The following is a 20,561-nucleotide window of genomic DNA, read 5'->3' on the forward strand; positions in this document are numbered from 1 at the left end:
TCATTGATGGTGGATTTAGGGGGAGGATCTAGCTAGCTCTCTTGCATGTATTTACAAGCTCTATATAGTTATTAGCTGTATAATAAAGCTGTTCTGCTAAATGATATGGATAATGTTCTTGAAGGTAAAACATTAGAACAATAATGTTATGTAAATGCAACCATTTAAGAATGCTTGATAACCAATACTGTGTTTATATTAATACACATGCATGTATATGCAGAAAGGCACATCCCAGACTTATTGGACATAATGGTTAAAGTTAGATCAAAATGGAGATTAATTGGACGATCCCTTGATATCATGAATGGTCGCCTAGATGAAATAGAACAGGAAAACGTACATGTATCCGAGAGGTTTTATCAAGTGCTCTACAGTTGTCAAAAGAATCGCAAGCTGACGAAAAAGATCCTATATGAAACGCTTAGTAGGCCATCAATGGAATGTGACGAACAAGTTATTAAAGTGCTCAGACAATGGGACCCTTCCGCTAATAGAGAGAGAGTTAATGATTGTGACACAAGCTACAATGAACAAGGTATATCAACATTTTTACAACTAGATCTACCATGTCAGTAACTCCAAGTGATGCTCTGGTTTCTGGTCTACCGTCCGCATCAGATTTTATTCTCATTTTATATTTGTATGTATAAACGAGTAGAAATGTGGGTGAAGTACAGACGAGTAGAAATATATTTACACACTAGTTATAGGCCAAGCCAACTTAATTACATGCTTCACGGATGCAAGCGGGTCTCTTTTTGTGAAAATAAAAAAAACGAAGAGATTCATACTTTTTTTTTAACAGGCCTAGCTGGTCTAATGAAAGTCCGTGAAACATGTTATTAAGTTGGCTTGGCCTTAGTAAGTAGGCGGTTAGCCTAAGTATGCCCATCCAGCACAGGTGATAGACCTGTGTATGAGCATGGAAGCGTTGCCTTGCCATAGAGCTATGCTCACTCTACTACGCATGCGCAGAATGGTCCATGTGGTACAAAGATTCCTAAGGTGAAACCAATTATGACATAATGAGAAAAGCCACCCGCCCGCATGCAATAAACTTCAGGACCAGAAACCAGAGTATATCACTTGGAGTGGCCTAATAACAAAAATCAGCCCTCATAATTATATTATAATTATGCACAGATACAATAATTATTATTGTCATGTTTACTATTAAGACGGTGTCGCATACACACACACACACACACACACACACACACACACACACCACACCCATATACACACATACACACACACACACACCCACCCACACCCCCACCCACACCCATGTACACACATACACACACACACACACACCACACCCATATACACACATACACACACACACACCCCCACCCACACCCCCACCCACACCCATGTACACACACACACACACACCCACCCACACCCATGTACACATGTACACACACACACACACACACACACACACACACACACACACACACACACACACACACACACACACACACACACACACACACACACACACACACACACACACACACACACACACACACACACACACACACACCCATGTACACATGTACACACACACACACACACACACACATAATTATACAGAAGTAGAAGTGCCAACAGAATACAGCCAATCGCAAAAATATAAAAATCTAAAAATGCTATTAGCCGATATCAGTATGAAGACCATTGTACAAAAAATTCGAAAACATAAGTTTGCAGCTGCCACTGTTGTGTTAGTGGTGCTTGCCTTGGTGTACATGTGCTGGCCTACTTCATTGAGAATGAATCAGTTGCCTCTACCAGCACGGCCTCTCCTAGTAGGAAGGGAGGATCGTATACATAAGATTGAAGATGTTCTACTCAATAATAACTACAATATCATATTCATACTGGGGCCACCAGGAGCTGGCAAATCAGCAGTTGCCATAACGATTGGTTATGACTTTGTTAGCAAACATTTGATGAAGGTGCTGTATGTTGATATGGAAGATCTGGAGATTAGGAATTTGGAAACATTCATGACTGACAAATTAGGGGCAGAAAATTGGGCAGAAAAATTATCTACAAAAGTATTGCTCATTCTTGATAACTGTGACAAACATACTATTGACCCTGATCATGAGTCTGTTAGAAAGTTTCACAAACAGATCAAGAAGTGGTTACACGATACTACTATGTTGACAGTACTCGTTACAAACCAGGCTGAAGTACCATGGCCTACAAATGCTGTGTACACATTTTCCTTGGACTATTTAAACGCAAGTAATACCAACACATTGCTTCTCCAAAGAATCTTACAGATAACCAAGGCTGAAGATGTCACTACGCTACAAGGAATTATTGACGGTATGCCCCTGGCTGTGGAGAACATTGCTATTATTCTCCAGTCCAGTACGTCCCAAAGCCTGCAGTCTCTACTGTCGAATTTCAAGAAACCACGTCAAGCTATAAACATTTTCAAAAATTCCAAGGTACATGTCCCTCATACCGTTTTAAAATCTATTTCGATTGCATACAATAGCATTCATGACGATGACAAGGAATGTGGGTGGCATTTGGTACAAAAATTCAGTGTGGAGGAATTTGATGATTCTGCAGCAAACACAGCTTTCAAGCAGCTTGGAGATACATCTGATTATGATGAATGCATTAGCAACCTGGTCCAAGCACAACTGTTGATCACCAGAATTGTAGCTGTAGAAGATGTGCAAGACCCTGGTTGTATGATTCACAGTACAAAAGTTCTGATATTGTGTAACAACCCTAAAGGTTCTAGAACAAAGTATCGGTTTCATCCACTCATTGCCTCGTATATACATGTTATGACAAAACAACGCACTAAACGTGGGACCGGGATCCCGAATAAGATATCAGCTTATTATCAACATTTGGTTGATACTGGACTAAAACGAACTTATTGTCCCCACCAATACATGTTTGTAAGCTGCGGGCAATTTTGGGTTGTTGCTACCAACGGAATGATGGACAGAATGGCATCAAAATATGTAGAATTCAATGAACGTGTACAAATTGGAGTGCTAGCAACTTATTGGAATCGAGTAATATTCAAAGGTATTGAATTCTCCTCAAAGAGAAATCCCTATGTTAGTACATTCATCAATGCGACTTTAGCAACATGGAAAACAAAAGATGAAAATACACCAGGCTTATTAGCAGCATATGTATTCTACAACCATGCATCGCTACGCATCACATGGGAAGCCAAGAATGGACAGCATCAATGCTTTTGCCCTGATCCAAAAGAAGCAGTTAAAAAAATGATGCCTAGGAAAAAGTATGTGGACAATCTGTACGCTCAAATTACAAACAATCACATGGCTTGGTCTGCTAGTAGATCGTTCTACCTGGACCTAACATGTTGCTGTAGGGCGTTGGGTGAATGTGAACATCGCTGGAGGTACTGGATTAAAGGAATAGTTAGTCAAACTGCAACAACAAGAATGTTCTTTCAGGATGTCATGAAAAGCAAATGCAGTGATAAGGTTAAGGGCCTGCCTCCAACAGTACCAGTGATCATCGAGGGGCTTTGGCATTACGAGTTCACAAAAGAGAAGGATAAAGCAGCTGAAATACTAGAAAAATATTTACAAGAACATGTTCATACTGATTGTCCGATACTCAAATTAGCTGCGATTATGGTGCTTCATAATATTTATCACGATACGGAGAACGAAGAATATGACGTTGCTCTTGGTAACCACATCAATAACAGCAGTGAACTGATCGATACAAGTATCGCCAACTATAAACGTTTCTATCAAGAGGTTATCATCCCATTCTTGCACGAAATAGGCAAAAACAAGATAGCTACAGAGCTCGCCAGCATGCTTAACTCACCTCCCTCCAAAACTGTCAAGGAGAAAACATTTGAGTGTAGACTTCTTTATCAACACCACTGGGAAAACTTTCACGAGTTTTTTTGCTTGACACTATAAATCTACATACTTAGATGTAAGCTTAGACTGCATAATTACGTTATTTATTTAACCTTATATAGCCATGTATACTATTACAATCGCACATATTTTAGCATGTTATATTATTGATCTGTTTATATGAAAGACACCATTCTTAAGAACTCAGTTGGAGCATAATTATTATTGCATTAATTATAGCAATCTATTATCTAGCTATAAGTCATTTGCAGTACGTGGTGTTGTGATGCACAAATCTAATATTCTATCTAACAAATTCATCATGTGATACAAGTCTCTTGTCATTCAAACAAAGCTCCACCCACTTCCAGGAGAGCACCACCACTGACGAATCAGGAATGTACACGGCCTGCATGCATAGATAGATATAGACGTACAGTTAAAATACATATCATACTTGGATATAAAGATACATGTAACTGATACAACATAATCATGAAGCTGGGTAGCCAGGATTGATACGTACAGGTGTACATAGACCTTCATCATAATATAGAGTGTATAGACCAAAGTACATATTCATAGCTAGAAATTACTCAAACACTATATTATTGTAAACAAATATTTCCATGGAGGACAGTGTGCAATTATAGCTAGCTGTATTGATGTAAGGTCATAGTACACATGTAGTGTACCTGCATATTAGCTGACGAGTCATCCTCTTCACACAATATATGAGTGGTGTCCGTGGTAACGGTATCAGTGACATCACCATTAAAAGCCACAATGTAGCGAGCGATGCTGGTCTTCACTTGGGGCTCCAGCTCGTGCAGGTAGAAGGATAGGCCAGTGAATATATCAGGTAGCGGAGAGCAGTCTCGTGGGAGGAGTGAGGGTGTGGGCGTGTGGAGGGTGGAGCTTGTGTGAGGTGTGGAGCTCAGACGAGAGGAACTCCCTCGCCTAGGGAAATAGTAGCTATACAGTGTGTGTCAAGGATGATACATTGTATTGTGGAGTATGTATACAGGTGAAACTCTAGTCAATGCAAATGTACGTACCTCTCCACGTACAAGATAGAGGGCTTATGTATGTCCACAAACATTTTAGTTTCCTACAACAAAACTCACAATTAAATTATCCTCTCAATAAATAATTAGTAAATGCTCTGTAAGTGTCCTCAGACTGCACAATAGGATACATGTAGGTTGGTACGCCTTTGGAGGAGAGGTACTTCCTGATGAGCCTCTCCGTCCCGTACCAGTTGAAGTTGTGGGTGGAGTGGCCGATACGAGGGAGATGAACACTGGCTGTGTGGGTGTGTGTGTGGGAGGGGTAATAAGAAGCTTTTGATAGTACTCTTAAAGCCAACACGCTCGTTTAATGAAGGTGACTTGTAAGTAAGTTAAAAGCTGCAGCAAAAAAGCATTTGTGTAAAGCCAGGCATTTCAGGTGTGCACAATAATCCCTCAACAAAGGCCACCTCTGTATAACCCATGTAAGCCATGCACAAAGCTCACCTTTTCTCCTCCTGGCCATCTTGGCCACCCTCTGCAGACCAGTGCTCAGAGCTGAGAGCTTGATGCCTGACAAGCGACCACCCTCCTCTCTCCTCTGAGCCACTACCAAGGCAACCTGACCGTGCATGGGTGACAAACATGATGCTATAGCAAAGGAACACTCACTACCTCAACCAAACATAGCATCCATAGAGCAAACAAACGGTACAAATATAACATAATTATAATTAAAAGGCCATCCAGTGTCATTATGAGTAGTGTCTAACTAACTCCGGACGTACTAAGTCACTGCCTTGGTCTCTACTCATGAGGTCATCAATGGGCACAAAGTGGGCGTCGCCCAGTGAGAGGTCTCTCATGCGCCCGGCAACCTCGTACTGAGTCTGAGGTTCCAAAGAACGAGAAGAAAGTGCCGAGAACAGACCACCCTTGCCCCATCTACCAGAGTCATCTGACAAGAGAACAATTACTTAGATCATAATTAATTATTCATGGTCACATGTCATTCCCTCGTTAACATTATAGATGTGCAATGAGTTAGTTACATCATCTCCACTCACCCACGCAGTGTACAACAATGGCGTCGGAGGTTCCTGTTTGTTGAGGTCTGGTCACATCTCCCACCAGGTAGCGGAGCTCCTCCCCCTCCACATCCTCACAGCCCCACTCATCTGCCCCCTCACTCTCCTCACTGCTCTCATCACTGTTCAGCGTCACGTTGAGGGACGTGTAGTCATGGCGATCCCAATACGCCTGCCTGGGTTGTCATAGCAATGAGTAAAGAGAGCGTAAATTAAACTGGCTTACTTTTTTCTCTGTTTTTCCTCAATTCTCTTTTGTTCTTGTTCCTCCAGCAATTTCATTCTCTTTGCCTTTGCTTCCTCCCGCTAGAAACAAGAATACACAGTCATGTAGTTGAACCATAGATAATGGTAATCCTACGTATGGTTGACCAGGTTACACATATAGCCTTAATTAAGCACATTGCAGGTATGTACACAGTTTACTAGAAAAATCCTAAGTAATTAATTTTGGGATTCAGTAGAAGCTCTACCAGACTTACTATATTGCAAGCACCTGTATTATGATAACCTACCTTCCTTCTCCTCTCTTGCAGCTGCTCGTCAGTGAGGGGCTTCCTCTTACGAGAGGAGGGGGAAGCTGGCAGTGACAGGAACACCTGCTTCTCACCACGCAACACTCTCTCCCCTAACTCAGTCTCACTCACCACCAGCTGCTCTGTAGTAAATAGATATATGTACAAGGAACTTAGCATGCTTATTAAACCAAAAGTATAAGTAGTATGTACTAACATGTATCTAAACCATCAGTAGACTATGCATACAGCCACATACACACAGGTACTCACCAGCTAGCAGTTGGTCGAAGCTCTTCTTGTCAGAGTCACTGACTTTAGAGTAATCCTCGCCCTCGTACACGTACATATTCTCTGGGGCTGCGGAGATAATTTAAGGTCGGTTGTGTTGTACTTATAATAACTTGAAAATCAGTGGAAAACTACTATGTGCTAAAAATTGCTTACCTCACCTGTACTAACGATTAATAATGGAAAAGCCTTATAAAGTGGTCGAACTTTTAAAATTGCTTTATTCTACAGTATGTAGTGTTACAGTAGCACATTTTTCTCTATAGCCAACTGGTGGTAATATCATTATGCATGTACCTTGTTCTGAGTCGTCCTGTTTGTGGGTGTGGTCTTGATTGGTTGGCTCCACCCACTCACCGTCCTCACTCCGTCCCAGCACACTACAGCAAGGTCACATGACACCACCACTATATATACACAAGCTAGCTAAGAAAATCCATCACTACATCTAATACAGTCTGCCCCAGTATCAACGTGCCCTACATGTACATGTACACGTACAGCAGCGACTTTCACCTTCAAGAGCTCTCACATAATTATTGTAGGACTTTTCAAGAGACAGTTTTGTACACAGTAACTAATAATAGCATGTCTTGTACCTCTCCAAGTCCTCGTCCACGAGTGTGCTCTCCTCCGACTGCAACAGGTGGTCCAATCCATACTTGATAATCTCCGATAGATCTGAGGCCACACCCACTCCACCCACCCCCTGTGAGAACTGCCCTCCCTCAATGACAGTCTGAGTGAGCTCTAGTTTAGCCAGCGCCCTCTTGAGCACTATCTCCTCAACAGTGTGTCTGCACAGCAGTCGAATCACCTTCACTGGTCTAAAAAATCAGAGCATAATTTTATATATAATTATATGACTGTGCTATGTACAAGTAGTAAATAAACGGAGAGGGGGGCGGGGGGGGAGTGTAGTTGAATATCTTTCAACAGCCATAACTTTTGTATCATTGATCCAATTTCAAAATTTTTATGATTTTCTGAAAGCTCAGGAAAAGACCTTTCAAATTGTGTGTTAAAATCCAAAATTTTGTTGGAGACCTAATTTGTCATTTTTCGGCCTTGGACCATGGGCTATTATTCATGGTATCGCCAAATTGGCAAATACTTTTTTGTCTCAAATATGATTTTTGATGACACCATTTGAACTATTTTTTTCTAAGCTTTCAGAAAATCCCCTAAAAATTAACATTGGATCCACAGAATTCAAGTTATGGCAGCCGAAAGAATCCCTGAACTATTGAGTGTAGTTGAATATCTTTCAACAGCCATAACTTTTGTATCATTAATCCAATTTCAAAATTGTTAGGATTTTCTGAAAGCTCAGGAAAAGACCTTCGAAATTGTGTGTAAAAATCCAAAATTTTGTTGGAGACCTAATTTGTCATTTTTCGGCCTTGGACCATGGGCTATTATTCATGGTATCGCCAAATTGGCAAATACTTTTTTGTCTCAAATATGATTTTTGATGACACCATTTGAACTATTTTTTTCTAAGCTTTCAGAAAATCCCCTAAAAATTAACATTGGATCCACAGAATTCAAGTTATGGCAGCCGAAAGAATCCCTGAACTATTGAGTGTAGTTGAATATCTTTCAACAGCCATAACTTTTGTATCATTAATCCAATTTCAAAATTGTTAGGATTTTCTGAAAGCTCAGGAAAAGACCTTCGAAATTGTGTGTAAAAATCCAAAATTCTGTTGGAGCCATAATTTGTCATTTTTCGGCCTTGGACCATGGGCTATAATCCATGGTATTTGGATGAAATTGGCAACTTTTGTTATTTCTCAAATATGAACTTTGATGTGAAAGGTCTCTTTCTAAGCTTTCAGAAAATCATAAAATCGTTGAAATTGACTACTCAGAAATCAAGTTATGGCAGCTGAAAGAGTCCCTAACGAGAGCATCAAGCTACTGCATATTAGAATGTGCAATATACTATACCTTTAGGGTAAGGTTATAGCTATTAAGCCCACAGGACTATATCTGCATAGTACATACGTACACAGTGTACAGCCATATAATTACGCATTATGGGATACTTCAGCACACGTACATGCATGATACTGTACCTGGTCTGTCCCAGTCTATGTGCCCTGGCCGCTGCCTGGAGGTCATTCTGGGGGTTAAAGTCCGAGTCCACAAAGATTATCGTATCTGCCCCCGCAAGATTTAAACCTTGACCTCCAGCTCTCGTACTCAGCAGGAAAATGAATGTTTCGTCATTCTTGGAGAAGTTTTTCACTGCTAAGAATCTTTCTTCGCCACGTACAGAGCCATCCAGACGCTCGTATGAGTATCCTAGATAATATACAGAGGGTATTTTCAATTGGTGATAATCGTACATCCACTGACCTCTGTACCCTAGGTAGTCCTGAATAATGTCCAACATGCGTGTCATTTGAGAGAAGAGTAGCACACGATGACCTCTATACGGTTCATGCATGGGGTCACTGTGACACAATGGTTGCCATGCCTACCTTGAATGCAAATGGCTAAGAAGCTTGTCGATGATAAACAACTTCCCTACACAATTGCAAATAATGATCACGTTAGTTGTTACAAATTATTGGCCTATTAATTCGAAGGTTCCATATAATTTATTTTCTTACCACTGGCCTCGATGAGATGCTCTCCCAGTTCAAACGGCTCGGGCTCTACCCCGTCAAACAGGTATGGGTGGTTCACACACTTGCGCAGCTGGACGAGGATGTTCATCAGCCGTGTCTTGCTACCAGCCTCACCAAAGGCAGCTGCATGCATGATGACATACAATGATTCCTTACATGCGTGTGATAATAAATCTGTGGGTATAAACGTTTGTGGTTTGGCTTACCAAGATCTTTCATCAGAATGGCTTTGTAGTATTTCTTCTGAATGGCAGACAGTCCAGTGTAGAGCACCACCTCAGTCTTGGCGGGTAGGTCAGCCAGAACCTGCAGGGGAGAGTACTGATGATGTCAGTCATGTTACTAAGGTTACAAACAACCTACTACTAATTCGTATATAGGGCCTATAATTATAATGGATTGACTTTTTACATACACACCTGAACATTAACATGTAGTTACAGAGGATATATAAAAGCTATATAGCATTAACTGCATACATTTAACTGACCTCATTTTTTGTCCTCCTGAGTAGAAATGGCTCCAGGACAGAATGCAGTGTCTTAGCAACCTCATCATCTGCCATGGCAACAATGAAACTGTAGCTCATGCACATACACATACTATAATCCACCTTTAAGATCTGAGAAGGATGAGAGGAAATGCTCCACTTTAGTCAGGGGAAAGAGGCTGCTAGCGACAAAGCTCAGTAGAGAGTATAGCTGCGTGGGGAAATATTTGTGAACCAACACTGTGGGTATGAATTTAGATAATATTACTAGCACTTGTACTACAGAGGTTTTCAGGTAGGTTAAGGGAATGCTTCAGCCTGTAAAGTTACTCATACAGCAGTAATTGAATTATAACTTATGCACAGTAACTTTACCAGTGAAGCATTCCCTCAACCTACCTGAAAACCTAATATAGTCCAGTTGGTAAAAGTTTTGCCCATAAGCAATTAAATATCTGGCCACAGAGAAACCTGGCTGATATATGGACCTTAATTAGGTTATACATAGTGTACCCACAGATTTGAGGTTACAGATCTACTCATGATAATAGTTACCTCTGTGAGGTTGTTTTGAACTGGTGTTCCTGTCAACAGCAGACGGAATCCAACATCAAACTACACACACAACACACACAGAGGGTCATCATCACTACATGTGTGGGTATTAAATGTATAGCTGCATAATACCTGAGCTAGGAGAGTGTAGAGAACAGAGGAAGAGTTCTTTAGTCGATGACCCTCATCAATAATTAGACACTGCCATGGAATCCTGTGTGTGTGTGTGTGTGTGTGTGTGTGTAAGTGTGTGAGGGGTGGGGAAATTTAGACGGTATGTTCCATGCATGCAGCATATATGGGATTGAAGAGAGGTTGATAGTCATAATTATGAATACAATCACTAGTATAACACACATACAAAACACCCTCTACACACATACACACTAATGTATTACAATACACTATTACCTTTGCATGAAAGATGAGTCCCTGATCACCACCTGTGGAACACAAGGATATAACAACTGTGACCCAGTGCTACTAATGGGTTACCTCATAGTTGCCTAGCATGATGTGGAACGGATACTTTGCTTTCTTCCAATTGGACGATTGTCCAGTCACATGATCAGTCACCTCAGCTTTCTGTTCTTCTCTTCGTTCTTTGCTGCCAGAGTAGTTCAGCACTCGTAAATGTGGAGCAAACCTTCAAACAATTAGAGCAAAACACATTACAATAATTATAGCTGTTATATAGCTGCGTAAAAACAAGCAAACATGTCCTTGTGTTATTAAACAATTACCATTCAAACAACCCACAGACCATAACAACCACACTAAGCGCCCACTAAATGCCTTTCTCAGCTGATAGAGATTCTAAGATTACACGCCCATTCATTAATTCCTAGAATGGGCATTCTTGGAATTGGAATGCAAATATACCTGGAATAACAAACCACACACCAACCCATTAAAGTTTTGTCATAACACACTACAAAGATGGCCTTAAGCGTGGTAGAAAGAGGAGAGATTTGTGTGGCAGCTGCCAGTGAAGTACTACAAGACCTTGCTGATGGGAGAGGAAAGTATGCACAAGCTAAATTGAAGTCACTGGAGAAAGTTGCTGTTGAACTTGCGACCCATGCTGAAATGCTGGCCGAACGCCTGGAGGCAGGGGACAAATTGTACCAAGAAAGGGACAAAGAGTTGCTTAAGAAATCTGGAGAACTTGGTACACAAGAAGAGGAACTACAAGCTCAAAAGAATCTTGTTGTTACCAACCTAGCTGTACAGAAGAAAGTGCTTCAAGAAAAAGAAGCTGAACTTTCAACAGCAGAGAGAACTCTGCGGATTGCTGAGCGTAAGTTAAGAGAAGCAATAAAAAAAAAGGAAACAAACGTTCAAAGATGTGCAACGATTGGTGCAATTGTGTCTGGATTAGTGGCACTACCAGTTGGCGCTACACCTGTTGCAGTTGCGTGTGGAGCTGCTGTGGGAGGTACGTTTGGAGCTGCTATAGGAGCTATACAAAATTCTCTAAGTAAGAAAGTAGAAGATGGTCTCTCAATCAGGGATCACTGTAGATCGAATGTCAATAATGCCAAGTCCACTATTAGATCTACAGAGAACAAAATTTCGTCTTTCGAACCAAAAATGAAAAGCTTAACTTCAGATATTGAACGTCTTAATCAGCAACTCAAAGACCTACACAGAAAACGAAGTGAGCTTAAAATAGCCATTCCCATCCTTAAAGAAAGTATTGAATTTTGGAAACTTTTCAGTAATCTCTCTAAAATCGGAGAAAATAAGGCTACGAGTTTGCAAAATATTGTTGCAATAGCAAACAAGGAACAATTTCATAGCTTTAAAATCTTTCGTTCCCCAGGAACTCAGATCAAAAAAAGCACATTTTTTGAAGCGTGGGCAGACATTGAGAAAGAGGCTGCTAAGAGTGGTAGTCATATTTTCGTTTTCGATTACTCTTGTGCATTGTGCGAAAAGAAATACCATGACTTGCCTTATCTCCGTGGCTCTGACTTAATTTGTTCTACATGTCAAGAAGAACTGATCAATCCCATGTGCAAATTACTGTTTAACATACTGAGTAATATACTGAGTATTATGCTTAAAATACTGCGTATTCTGTTTAACCAACCTGGACTCTCTTACTTTATTAATGTTATGTTTCCTCGTAGTATGCACTAGTATATGCATGTTGGTACGTATATAATTATATATACTATAATGTATATCATTATACAAATTAAAACGATTTTTTTCTCCTAAAAAAATATATGGTGATTATGGGGCACCGGTTGTAATAAAGTTTAAACCACACTACTTTGTAAGGCCTTTTGATCTCTAAGATCAAAGAAATAGCATGCAGTGCCAGTATATATATACCATGGCATGTTGTAGGGCCAATATAATTATGCCATTGCACTGGGGCAAAGTGACTTTTTGAGACCCTCCATGCACCCAACACTGCAAATTATTGCTTTTATAGTGACACACTCAGTGAGACATTCGTGGTCCCTGTGGGAAATTTACTACATGTATGCAGCATATGCAATTACTATAATTATCAGAGCGTATTACGCCCTTATGTAGAAAAGTGTGTCTAATCACGGCTATAGTGCTTGATCTATATTCTACATGTATATATATGTGTGTCACACACGGGTACTGGGTCTACAAGCATCCTATCATTCCTTGACTATCTATAATTATGTCAAAAACAGAAATACAGCAAGTGTTTTCTTATATAGTTTCTATATGCTGGTTTCTATATATGCAGTAAATAGTTTTCAAGGCAACAAAGTAGCTAGTGACTGCATGCATGTATATATATACTTAATAAATAATCAACTTACTTTTAAAGGAACATAAATTTTTATTAGCTTTTTGAAGCCTGGGCAGACATATTATTGTCATTGAGAAAAAGAAGCTGCTAAGAGTGGTGGTCATATTTTTTCGTTTTTGATTGTGTACCCGCATAATAATTATAATTAGAAAATGCAAACCACTTGCAAGTAATCAGAAACGCTATGAATAATTATAACCTCACAACTTGAATATGGTAATTACAGACAAATCCACTTGTGAAAATTATGTTACTTTTATTAGAAATGTGCATAAATCATTTATTGTACATGCATGCATGCAGAAACTTGTATGTTATATTAAATAGGCTATATACATGTATATATCTAGCTATAACTTATAATTATTATACACAACACTATTTTTCAAATTTGATCGAGAATAAGACATCGATAGAGTCAAGACTTTTGGGGGTTACCCTTCAAGGATTTCATCTCCTCCTGAGCTTTGATATCTTGTTCGCTGATGGCCTTTTCATCCTCTAATAGAATAGACTGAAATTGGGCTGCCAGTCCCGGTAAGTTTTCATGAGATTGTTCCCAGGTTGGATTCTCAGTAACGTACTTGTAAAGCTCTTTCTGTGTTATTTTAATTTGCTCTATGTAGACATTGCATACTCCATGCAGGGCGACCCATTAAAACCTGATTGCGTAGGCGGGCCTCAGTTACAGTAGTCTGTCAGTCTGTCTGTGTGTCCGTACCATGTGTCTGTCGCTTAGTTTGGCTTCACAATTTGTACGTAGGGAAACTAAAACTAAGGCTTAAAATTTGGCAGATTTTGCAAAGAAATCTTTGTTTCGCAGAAAAGGCAAGCTAAACCTATTACCCAAAGAAGCTTTTTGCGTACTACTAAATGCGGTTATTATTTGGCCCAGTTATATGCGGCTATTATTCGAAACATAAGCCAATAATTACTGATTGTTTGTGGAAAAGGGTTGATACAATAGAAAGCTAGAATTATAATCATGCACTTTAGTGCTCTAGTTTTTTTAGCCTCTGCAGTTGTTTCTCCATCAGCCTTGAAAAACCTTTTTCCAGTTTAAACCATTTAAAAAGAGCCATTACACAATTAATTGGTTTTAAAACCCTTCATTCCAGAGGAACTCAGCTCAAGAAAAGCACATTTTTTGAAGCATGGGCAGACATTGAGAAAATGGCTGCTAAAAGCGTTGATCATGTTTTTATTGTTGATTACTCTTGTGTAAGGTACTGAAAAATAATATTAGTGACTTGCCACATATGAAAGGCTCTGACTTACATGCCACCGTCCTAGCACTGAACTACATCTAAATAGGTAGAGCTTTGTTGATTGTCCATAATTGTGTTACAAATGTTAAAAGTGTTATTCTTGCATTTTTGTCTTACGTATATTAATCAAGCTGGCGCTGTGCTAATGCCTCTCGCCATGTTTTTGCTTTCGCTCAAAAGTATTAGAGTGTTATCTATAATGAATTTTATATTAAAGTTAGCTTATCTATATAAAGTCACTGAGAAGAAAAGACTTATTTACATGCATCTATTGCTGTATTATGTGGCTTACCAGGACCTCAAGAAAGAAGAAAATTGATTCTTCCAGGATCTGTAGTTCAGTGTATATAATATCTAAGAAGAAAAGACCTGTGTACATGCATATTGTTATCTATATTGTTATATGGTAGTGTTTTGTGGCTTACCAGGCCCTCAAGACAAAGATGATTCTGCCAGGAGGATCTGGATCTGGATCTTGGATATTATTTTCTCTCATGAGCGCGCATGCGCATTACATCCACAGGAATAATTAAAGGGTGTGTCCAAAGAGATCAATTTCACAAATGGCTACTGCTAGCTAGCTGTTTTAACAGATATTTTCTGAGTATTGTAGCTAACAAAAAGCTAGCGCTTTAGTGCAAGGCTAACTCATATGTTGAATAGAAAGTTTGTGCGGACAGATGATGCCATGAAAGATTCTGAAGAGACTGCAACAGCCTTCAATGTGAGTCAAACTAGCCATAACTCGAGAAAGAAGCTTTAGTTTGCTAATCCACGAATCAAAATCCAAGAGAACGTGGCTAGAAGCCTATAGAAGCTGTTAGTTTTCGTCGCATTGTAACCGTTGAGCAGTTATAGCTGGAATACACACACACACACACAGACAGACAGACAGACAGACAGACAGACAGACAGACACACACACAGTCAGCTTTACCGTATCCCTCGTGCGGCTACGCCTCGAGGCATAATTAGTAACAGGAATCAGTTAACGGATTAGCTGCAGTCATATATGTAGTGACAAAATTTGTTATTTGAAATCTATATACCATTCTTTGTGACTGATTATTAATTATTAGTAGTGAACTCACTAGAAACCTCATATTATAGTGTAGACTAGCTATATACGCCAAAAAAGTTTAAGAGTTAATCCATATTTTCTTTCAAGGCTTTCATCTCCTCCGAAGCTTTGAAGTCTTCTTCAGTGATGGCCTTTTGATCCTCCAGTAGAACAGCGTGAAACTTTGCTGCCAGATCTTGTATGTTTACACGAGATTCTTCCCAGGTTGGATTCTCTGTAAGGTACTTGTAGAGATCTGCCTGTGTCTCTTTGATCCGCTTCGTGTAGACATCGCATACTCCATGCAGGGCGACCCACTTGGCATAAAACCTCATCACCTTTGTCTTGAAACCTTTTGATGTCCACAGTTTGAGACGTTTCTCTTCTGAGTACTTCTCCAATGCTATCTCAATTTGAGATTTCACGTCAGAATGTCCAATCAAAGAGCAATGTGTTTGCATTTGCTTCCAAAACAGTGCAACCTTATTCATGACAACAGATAGATGTTTGAGAGCTCCAGCTGCCTCGTGGAGTGCTTCGACTGCAACTTGTGACATATTCTCTTCTGTCTTGCACTGCCCAATCTTGAGAGTGAAATCTGACATCTTGACAATAGCTGCATAGCGTTCTTCTCGGATAGCTTGCTCTTGTTTAAGAGCCTCCAATCGTTGCTTTCTTATGGCGTCTGCCTTCTCCTCTCCATCAGCCTTGAAATGCTTTTTGGCAGTTAAACCATTAAAAATCTCCTTTAAAAATTTCCATTGACCACTTACGTCACCAATTTGAGATATTGCTTCGTCTTCGTCTACCTCAAGTTTTTTACGTCGAATTTCTGCCTCCGTTACTTTTATTTCTGTCTCTTTAACCTTTTTCTCCTCAATTTTTTTATCTGCTTCAAATTGTTGTCGCTGCTCTTCCTTCTCACTTTTTTTTCGATCAAATTCTCCTTTGGCTCCTTCTGTATCGTTAAGTATTTCTAATACTTTATTTGCTTGGTTGTAAAAATCACCTTCCAACTCACTTGCTTCTTGCTCCATTGCTTTTGCGATCTCTGAAATAGTTGATAAGGAATCAACTGCAATCTCCTCCAAGTTGTCCAGAAGATAGGCATATGTGGCTTGCAAGTCTACTACAATAATTCTCGAAGCTTCCTTGAATTTAACAACAGTCACAGCAGATTTATCACAGAGCTTGGTAATGTCATAGCCCAGTCGCTGTATTTTAACCTGCTGAGGTGTAAACTTCGATCCAGCTGCTCCAACTCCATTGTATGCAATGCGGATGAATTCTCCCACGCGTCCAAGATCGGTTACCAATGTTTTCAGATCAACATGTTTAAAAACCGTTTGTTCTTGAAGTACAATAGAAGAACCCTCATCGGGAATTATATCCAGGGAATACAATTCTCCGTCGATTACAACAGTCTCAGGTGCAGCAACAACAGCCATATCAAAAATCTGGTATCAAATTCCAGGTTTTACTGAGTTATTTTATAGAAACTGTACCAGTTTCAGAAATCATCCCATTTTATACCCAGACTGATTCTAGGAATATCTGATTCTAGGAATATCTATGAATAATAAACCAGCTACTCAGACTATAATTATGGTGGCAGTGCAGTACACAATTAGTTGAATTACATGCAAACACATGGAACTGGAGCAGGTGAAAAGCAGTAGTGTTGTACATGATAATTAAGTGATAAGGTGTAAGCTGTACACAACAGTATCAAGAGTGCATAAGAAGAGAAGAGTGTCGAACTACTGATACTTCTACACAAACACTGTGCACAAAGTAACATGACTCGCACGTGATAAAGTATTGTAAATTTACTAGTAATCTCCTAGTAAATGTTAACCGTGACGTTTTTAGGGGTGTTGTTTTCGAACAATTCTAGCTAGTAATTGTTCAATGTTCGCGTTCAACGTTCAGAGCTTGTGAAGCTGCTCACTGCACACTGATGGGAGACGATCTCTTCACAAAAATCATATAATTAGAGACAATAGTTGAGTTGATCCTCTTCACTTACACTCTTTACTCACTATTAACAACTTCTGTGTGTTGCGTAATTATGACAAACGTCATCAATTGCGAGTTGCTCACGTGCAATTGACAGGATATCACGTTACTTTGTGCACAGTTTTTGTGTAGAAGTCAGTATCAGTAGTTCGACACTCTTCTCTTCTTATGCATTCTTGACAGTATGTTGGACCAGAAGTAGAGAATTAATTAATACTATTTTAGGGACTAGGATGACAGAGTCAGCAAAGAAGTCATACTGGGTCTTCACGTGTAAATGAAACACGTGGGTGTACGCATGAAGAACGTCAAATTTTAAGTTGTGTATAGCTAGCAAATGCTTAATGCTTACATTTGTATAGCCTTTGTTGCTCAGTGTTATGGTGACGCTATCCATGCTATGCAGCGCTTTAGTAAGACAGGTAGGCAGAATCAGAATAGAATACACACTGACATAATTAACTACTATATCCCTAACTGCCTACACAACCTTGAGTAAATAGTGTAAGTACAAATGTACAAAATCCTGGCGCAGGGGACAACTTCACATGCGCACACTGTTATCAGAACATTTCCTGTGCACTTCGCAGATGTCGTACCTCTTCTGTGCCAGACCCTTCTTTGTGTGAAGGGGCGTGGCTTGCAAGACTGACATTAGTAAACCAGTAGGTTTTACATCGGATTGGCAGTGCGTTTTTACAGGTGATTAGCGATAATTATTTCACAGTATGGACTTTCGCTATTCCAGTTACCTTTGAGACAGTCCTCAAGACTATTAGTAGGCAGCCCTGTTTAATTGACTATTTTATGGAAGTATTGTGCCCTATATCATGTTTCCTGTGTATTTAAAACACTTGTGTACACTTTTTTAATAGCCCTGATAATTTGTGTCATACACATGCATTGTTGTTCTGAAAGTACAACAGCAGACTTTTCATCTGGAATTTGATTCATGAAATAAAATTGTCCTTTGATTTCAACAACCTCAGGTGCAGAAACAGCCATAGCAACAACAGATTATATATAGTATCTCCTGTCCACTCAATTTGATTTGAAGTTGGTTCTACAGCTACATGTATTTCAAAGCAAAAATATATACACTGAATTCTACAGTAGTCTTGACCACATACTATTAAAGCCAATAATCTGATTTGTGGCACTGCCTGCTATTATAAATTTACTCAACCGAAACCAATGCGGTATAGGATAGACTATACATCTGCCCAGAGGAGGTCCGACATGCGTGCACAAATCCCTAAAAGTGCAGTGCATTGGCCTGGCTGTTATCACTGACCTATCCACTAACGTTTATCACTGAACTTGAGTGATTGGTGCGTGCATGTCAGACCTTCTCTGACACCTGCCAGTAGAATATACCAGCAGCTGTACTGCATGCATGGCATGTTCTACCAGTGGGGAGTGCATGGTCTGGTTTATCTACTTTTAACCAACATTTTCTGTATCATTTAAAATCTCTAAGAATGGTCCTCTACTTCATAACTCAATGATGTATTATTTTTGTTAGGGACATCATTTTGTCATTTTTCAGCCTGGACCATGGGCATCGTATTTTGGGAAATTGGCAAATTTTTCATCTCCTAAAATAATTATGAACTTTGATGATACAATTTGAAAGGTATCTTTCTAAGCTTTCAGACATAAAATCGATATATGGCAACTGAAATGAAAGAGTCCCCAAACCATCCGTACAATTAGAATATATAACCTAACAGTACACGTATGTACAACTTTTCTGGTGTGTTCACAGTAGAATCTTGGATTATACGAATCTGATAAAATGTAGCTTGCATTGGACATTCTTAACAACACAAGCGCCCAATGTTAGCATTGACACATTTTGATATTATTAGTCTAAGCATTTTGACCAAGTGTTTAAATACATAATAATTATGCTGATAATATGGATGCATAGAAAAGTGATATACAATAAATGCAGTAGTCTTGGCGGTTATGGTACAAAGATGCATGTTCTACTTATACAAGATACATAATTATAATTATTTCTAGGAGCAGATTACAAAATTTGTATTCGATTAACCTCGCATTTGAAACCCGATATAAGCTACCTTCCTGAAAGCTCCTTTTAATAATGTGTTTTATATTTTTGAGGACATAATTTGTCATATTTCGGCCTTAGAATCCATGGTATTTGGCCGAAATTGGCAAAATGCTAACATTGGGAACTCATAGTTTAAACTATTCATACCTCGTAAGTTCAGACTGCCAGTTATCAATCACAGAGAGAGGAGCTAGTACCAGCGTGGGGGTGTGGCTAGGGGTGTGGCTACCGACATTAGCGTAGAGGTATGCCAGTAGGGAGATGGACTGTGGAGGTTGAAAAATGATGAGACGATTACTTAGATGTGGATGTGGTGGTACGTACAGCGTACATACTGTACTGTAATACAGTGTACGTACATACAACCAAATAATGTACATTAATTATTATAAGAGGGTGGAGATACTAAGTGTGTGGATGTTGTACAGTTAAGTAGTGGTACAGAGGTTGTGAAGTTTATTACTCGGTGGTGGACATACATGATTGGTTGTGAATAAACTATGAGCCTCATATTGGATATCACGGATGTTTGTAAAAAATAAGTGTTTTGGGTCCACTATATACAAATTTAGATGGTGCCTATTTAGAGGGTCACCTGCAATGTTTTCCCCAGTCCCATCTCATCTCCGAGAATACAACCATGACCCATCTTGTGTCGCTCGAGGAGCCATCTAAATCCATCCAGCTGATAGGAACGAAGCTGTACGTTCTTTATACCCCATGAGTCAAGATCTGACTGTCCATACTCTATCTTGAGCTTGCTGCTGTCTGCAAACGCTGCTTGAACTGGACCTAAGAACTCCATTGTTTTTTCTCAATAGAGATGGGCTGGAGGGGGAGGGGC

At 39.6% G+C, this 20,561-nt stretch overlaps 4 protein-coding genes across 5 annotated transcripts; 2 read left to right on the forward strand and 2 right to left on the reverse strand.

Moving 5' to 3' along the window:
• The first annotated feature begins 6 nt into the window (after window positions 1-6).
• LOC135339282 (uncharacterized) lies at window positions 7-4,129 on the forward strand. The gene is made up of 3 exons (XM_064535352.1): window positions 7-124; window positions 224-538; window positions 1,606-4,129. The coding sequence occupies exons 1-3, from the start codon at window positions 106-108 to the stop codon at window positions 3,957-3,959; spliced, it is 2,688 nt and encodes an 895-aa protein (XP_064391422.1). The 5' UTR covers window positions 7-105; the 3' UTR covers window positions 3,960-4,129.
• LOC135339281 (chromodomain-helicase-DNA-binding protein 1-like) lies at window positions 4,075-20,546 on the reverse strand. 2 transcript variants are annotated; one of them, XM_064535350.1, is made up of 24 exons: window positions 20,313-20,546; window positions 19,865-19,983; window positions 10,983-11,133; window positions 10,899-10,930; window positions 10,620-10,701; window positions 10,488-10,547; window positions 10,056-10,143; window positions 9,933-10,000; window positions 9,649-9,748; window positions 9,425-9,565; window positions 9,293-9,338; window positions 9,168-9,241; window positions 8,885-9,113; window positions 7,403-7,630; window positions 7,101-7,183; window positions 6,786-6,872; window positions 6,513-6,655; window positions 6,224-6,303; window positions 5,977-6,173; window positions 5,698-5,867; window positions 5,417-5,531; window positions 5,098-5,206; window positions 4,595-4,874; window positions 4,075-4,308 (listed from the first exon to the last, which is right to left on the reverse strand). In XM_064535350.1, the coding sequence occupies exons 1-24, from the start codon at window positions 20,520-20,522 to the stop codon at window positions 4,204-4,206; spliced, it is 2,997 nt and encodes a 998-aa protein (XP_064391420.1). In that variant the 5' UTR covers window positions 20,523-20,546; the 3' UTR covers window positions 4,075-4,203. The 2 variants fall into 2 exon arrangements, with proteins under 2 accessions (XP_064391420.1, XP_064391421.1); XM_064535351.1 differs by lacking the exons at window positions 19,865-19,983; window positions 20,313-20,546 and adding an exon at window positions 11,231-11,268.
• LOC135339302 (uncharacterized) lies at window positions 11,359-12,696 on the forward strand. The gene has a single exon (XM_064535379.1). It carries the CDS (start codon window positions 11,427-11,429, stop codon window positions 12,630-12,632), a length of 1,206 nt encoding a protein of 401 aa, XP_064391449.1. The 5' UTR covers window positions 11,359-11,426; the 3' UTR covers window positions 12,633-12,696.
• Window positions 15,621-17,127, reverse strand: LOC135339298 (uncharacterized). The gene has a single exon (XM_064535374.1). It carries the CDS (start codon window positions 17,064-17,066, stop codon window positions 15,705-15,707), a length of 1,362 nt encoding a protein of 453 aa, XP_064391444.1. The 5' UTR covers window positions 17,067-17,127; the 3' UTR covers window positions 15,621-15,704.
• Window positions 20,547-20,561: the final 15 nt, after the last annotated feature.

The sequence above is a fragment of the Halichondria panicea genome, chromosome 8 (assembly GCF_963675165.1).
Source record: "Halichondria panicea chromosome 8, odHalPani1.1, whole genome shotgun sequence".
NCBI classification, from domain to species: Eukaryota; Metazoa; Porifera; class Demospongiae; order Suberitida; family Halichondriidae; genus Halichondria; species Halichondria panicea.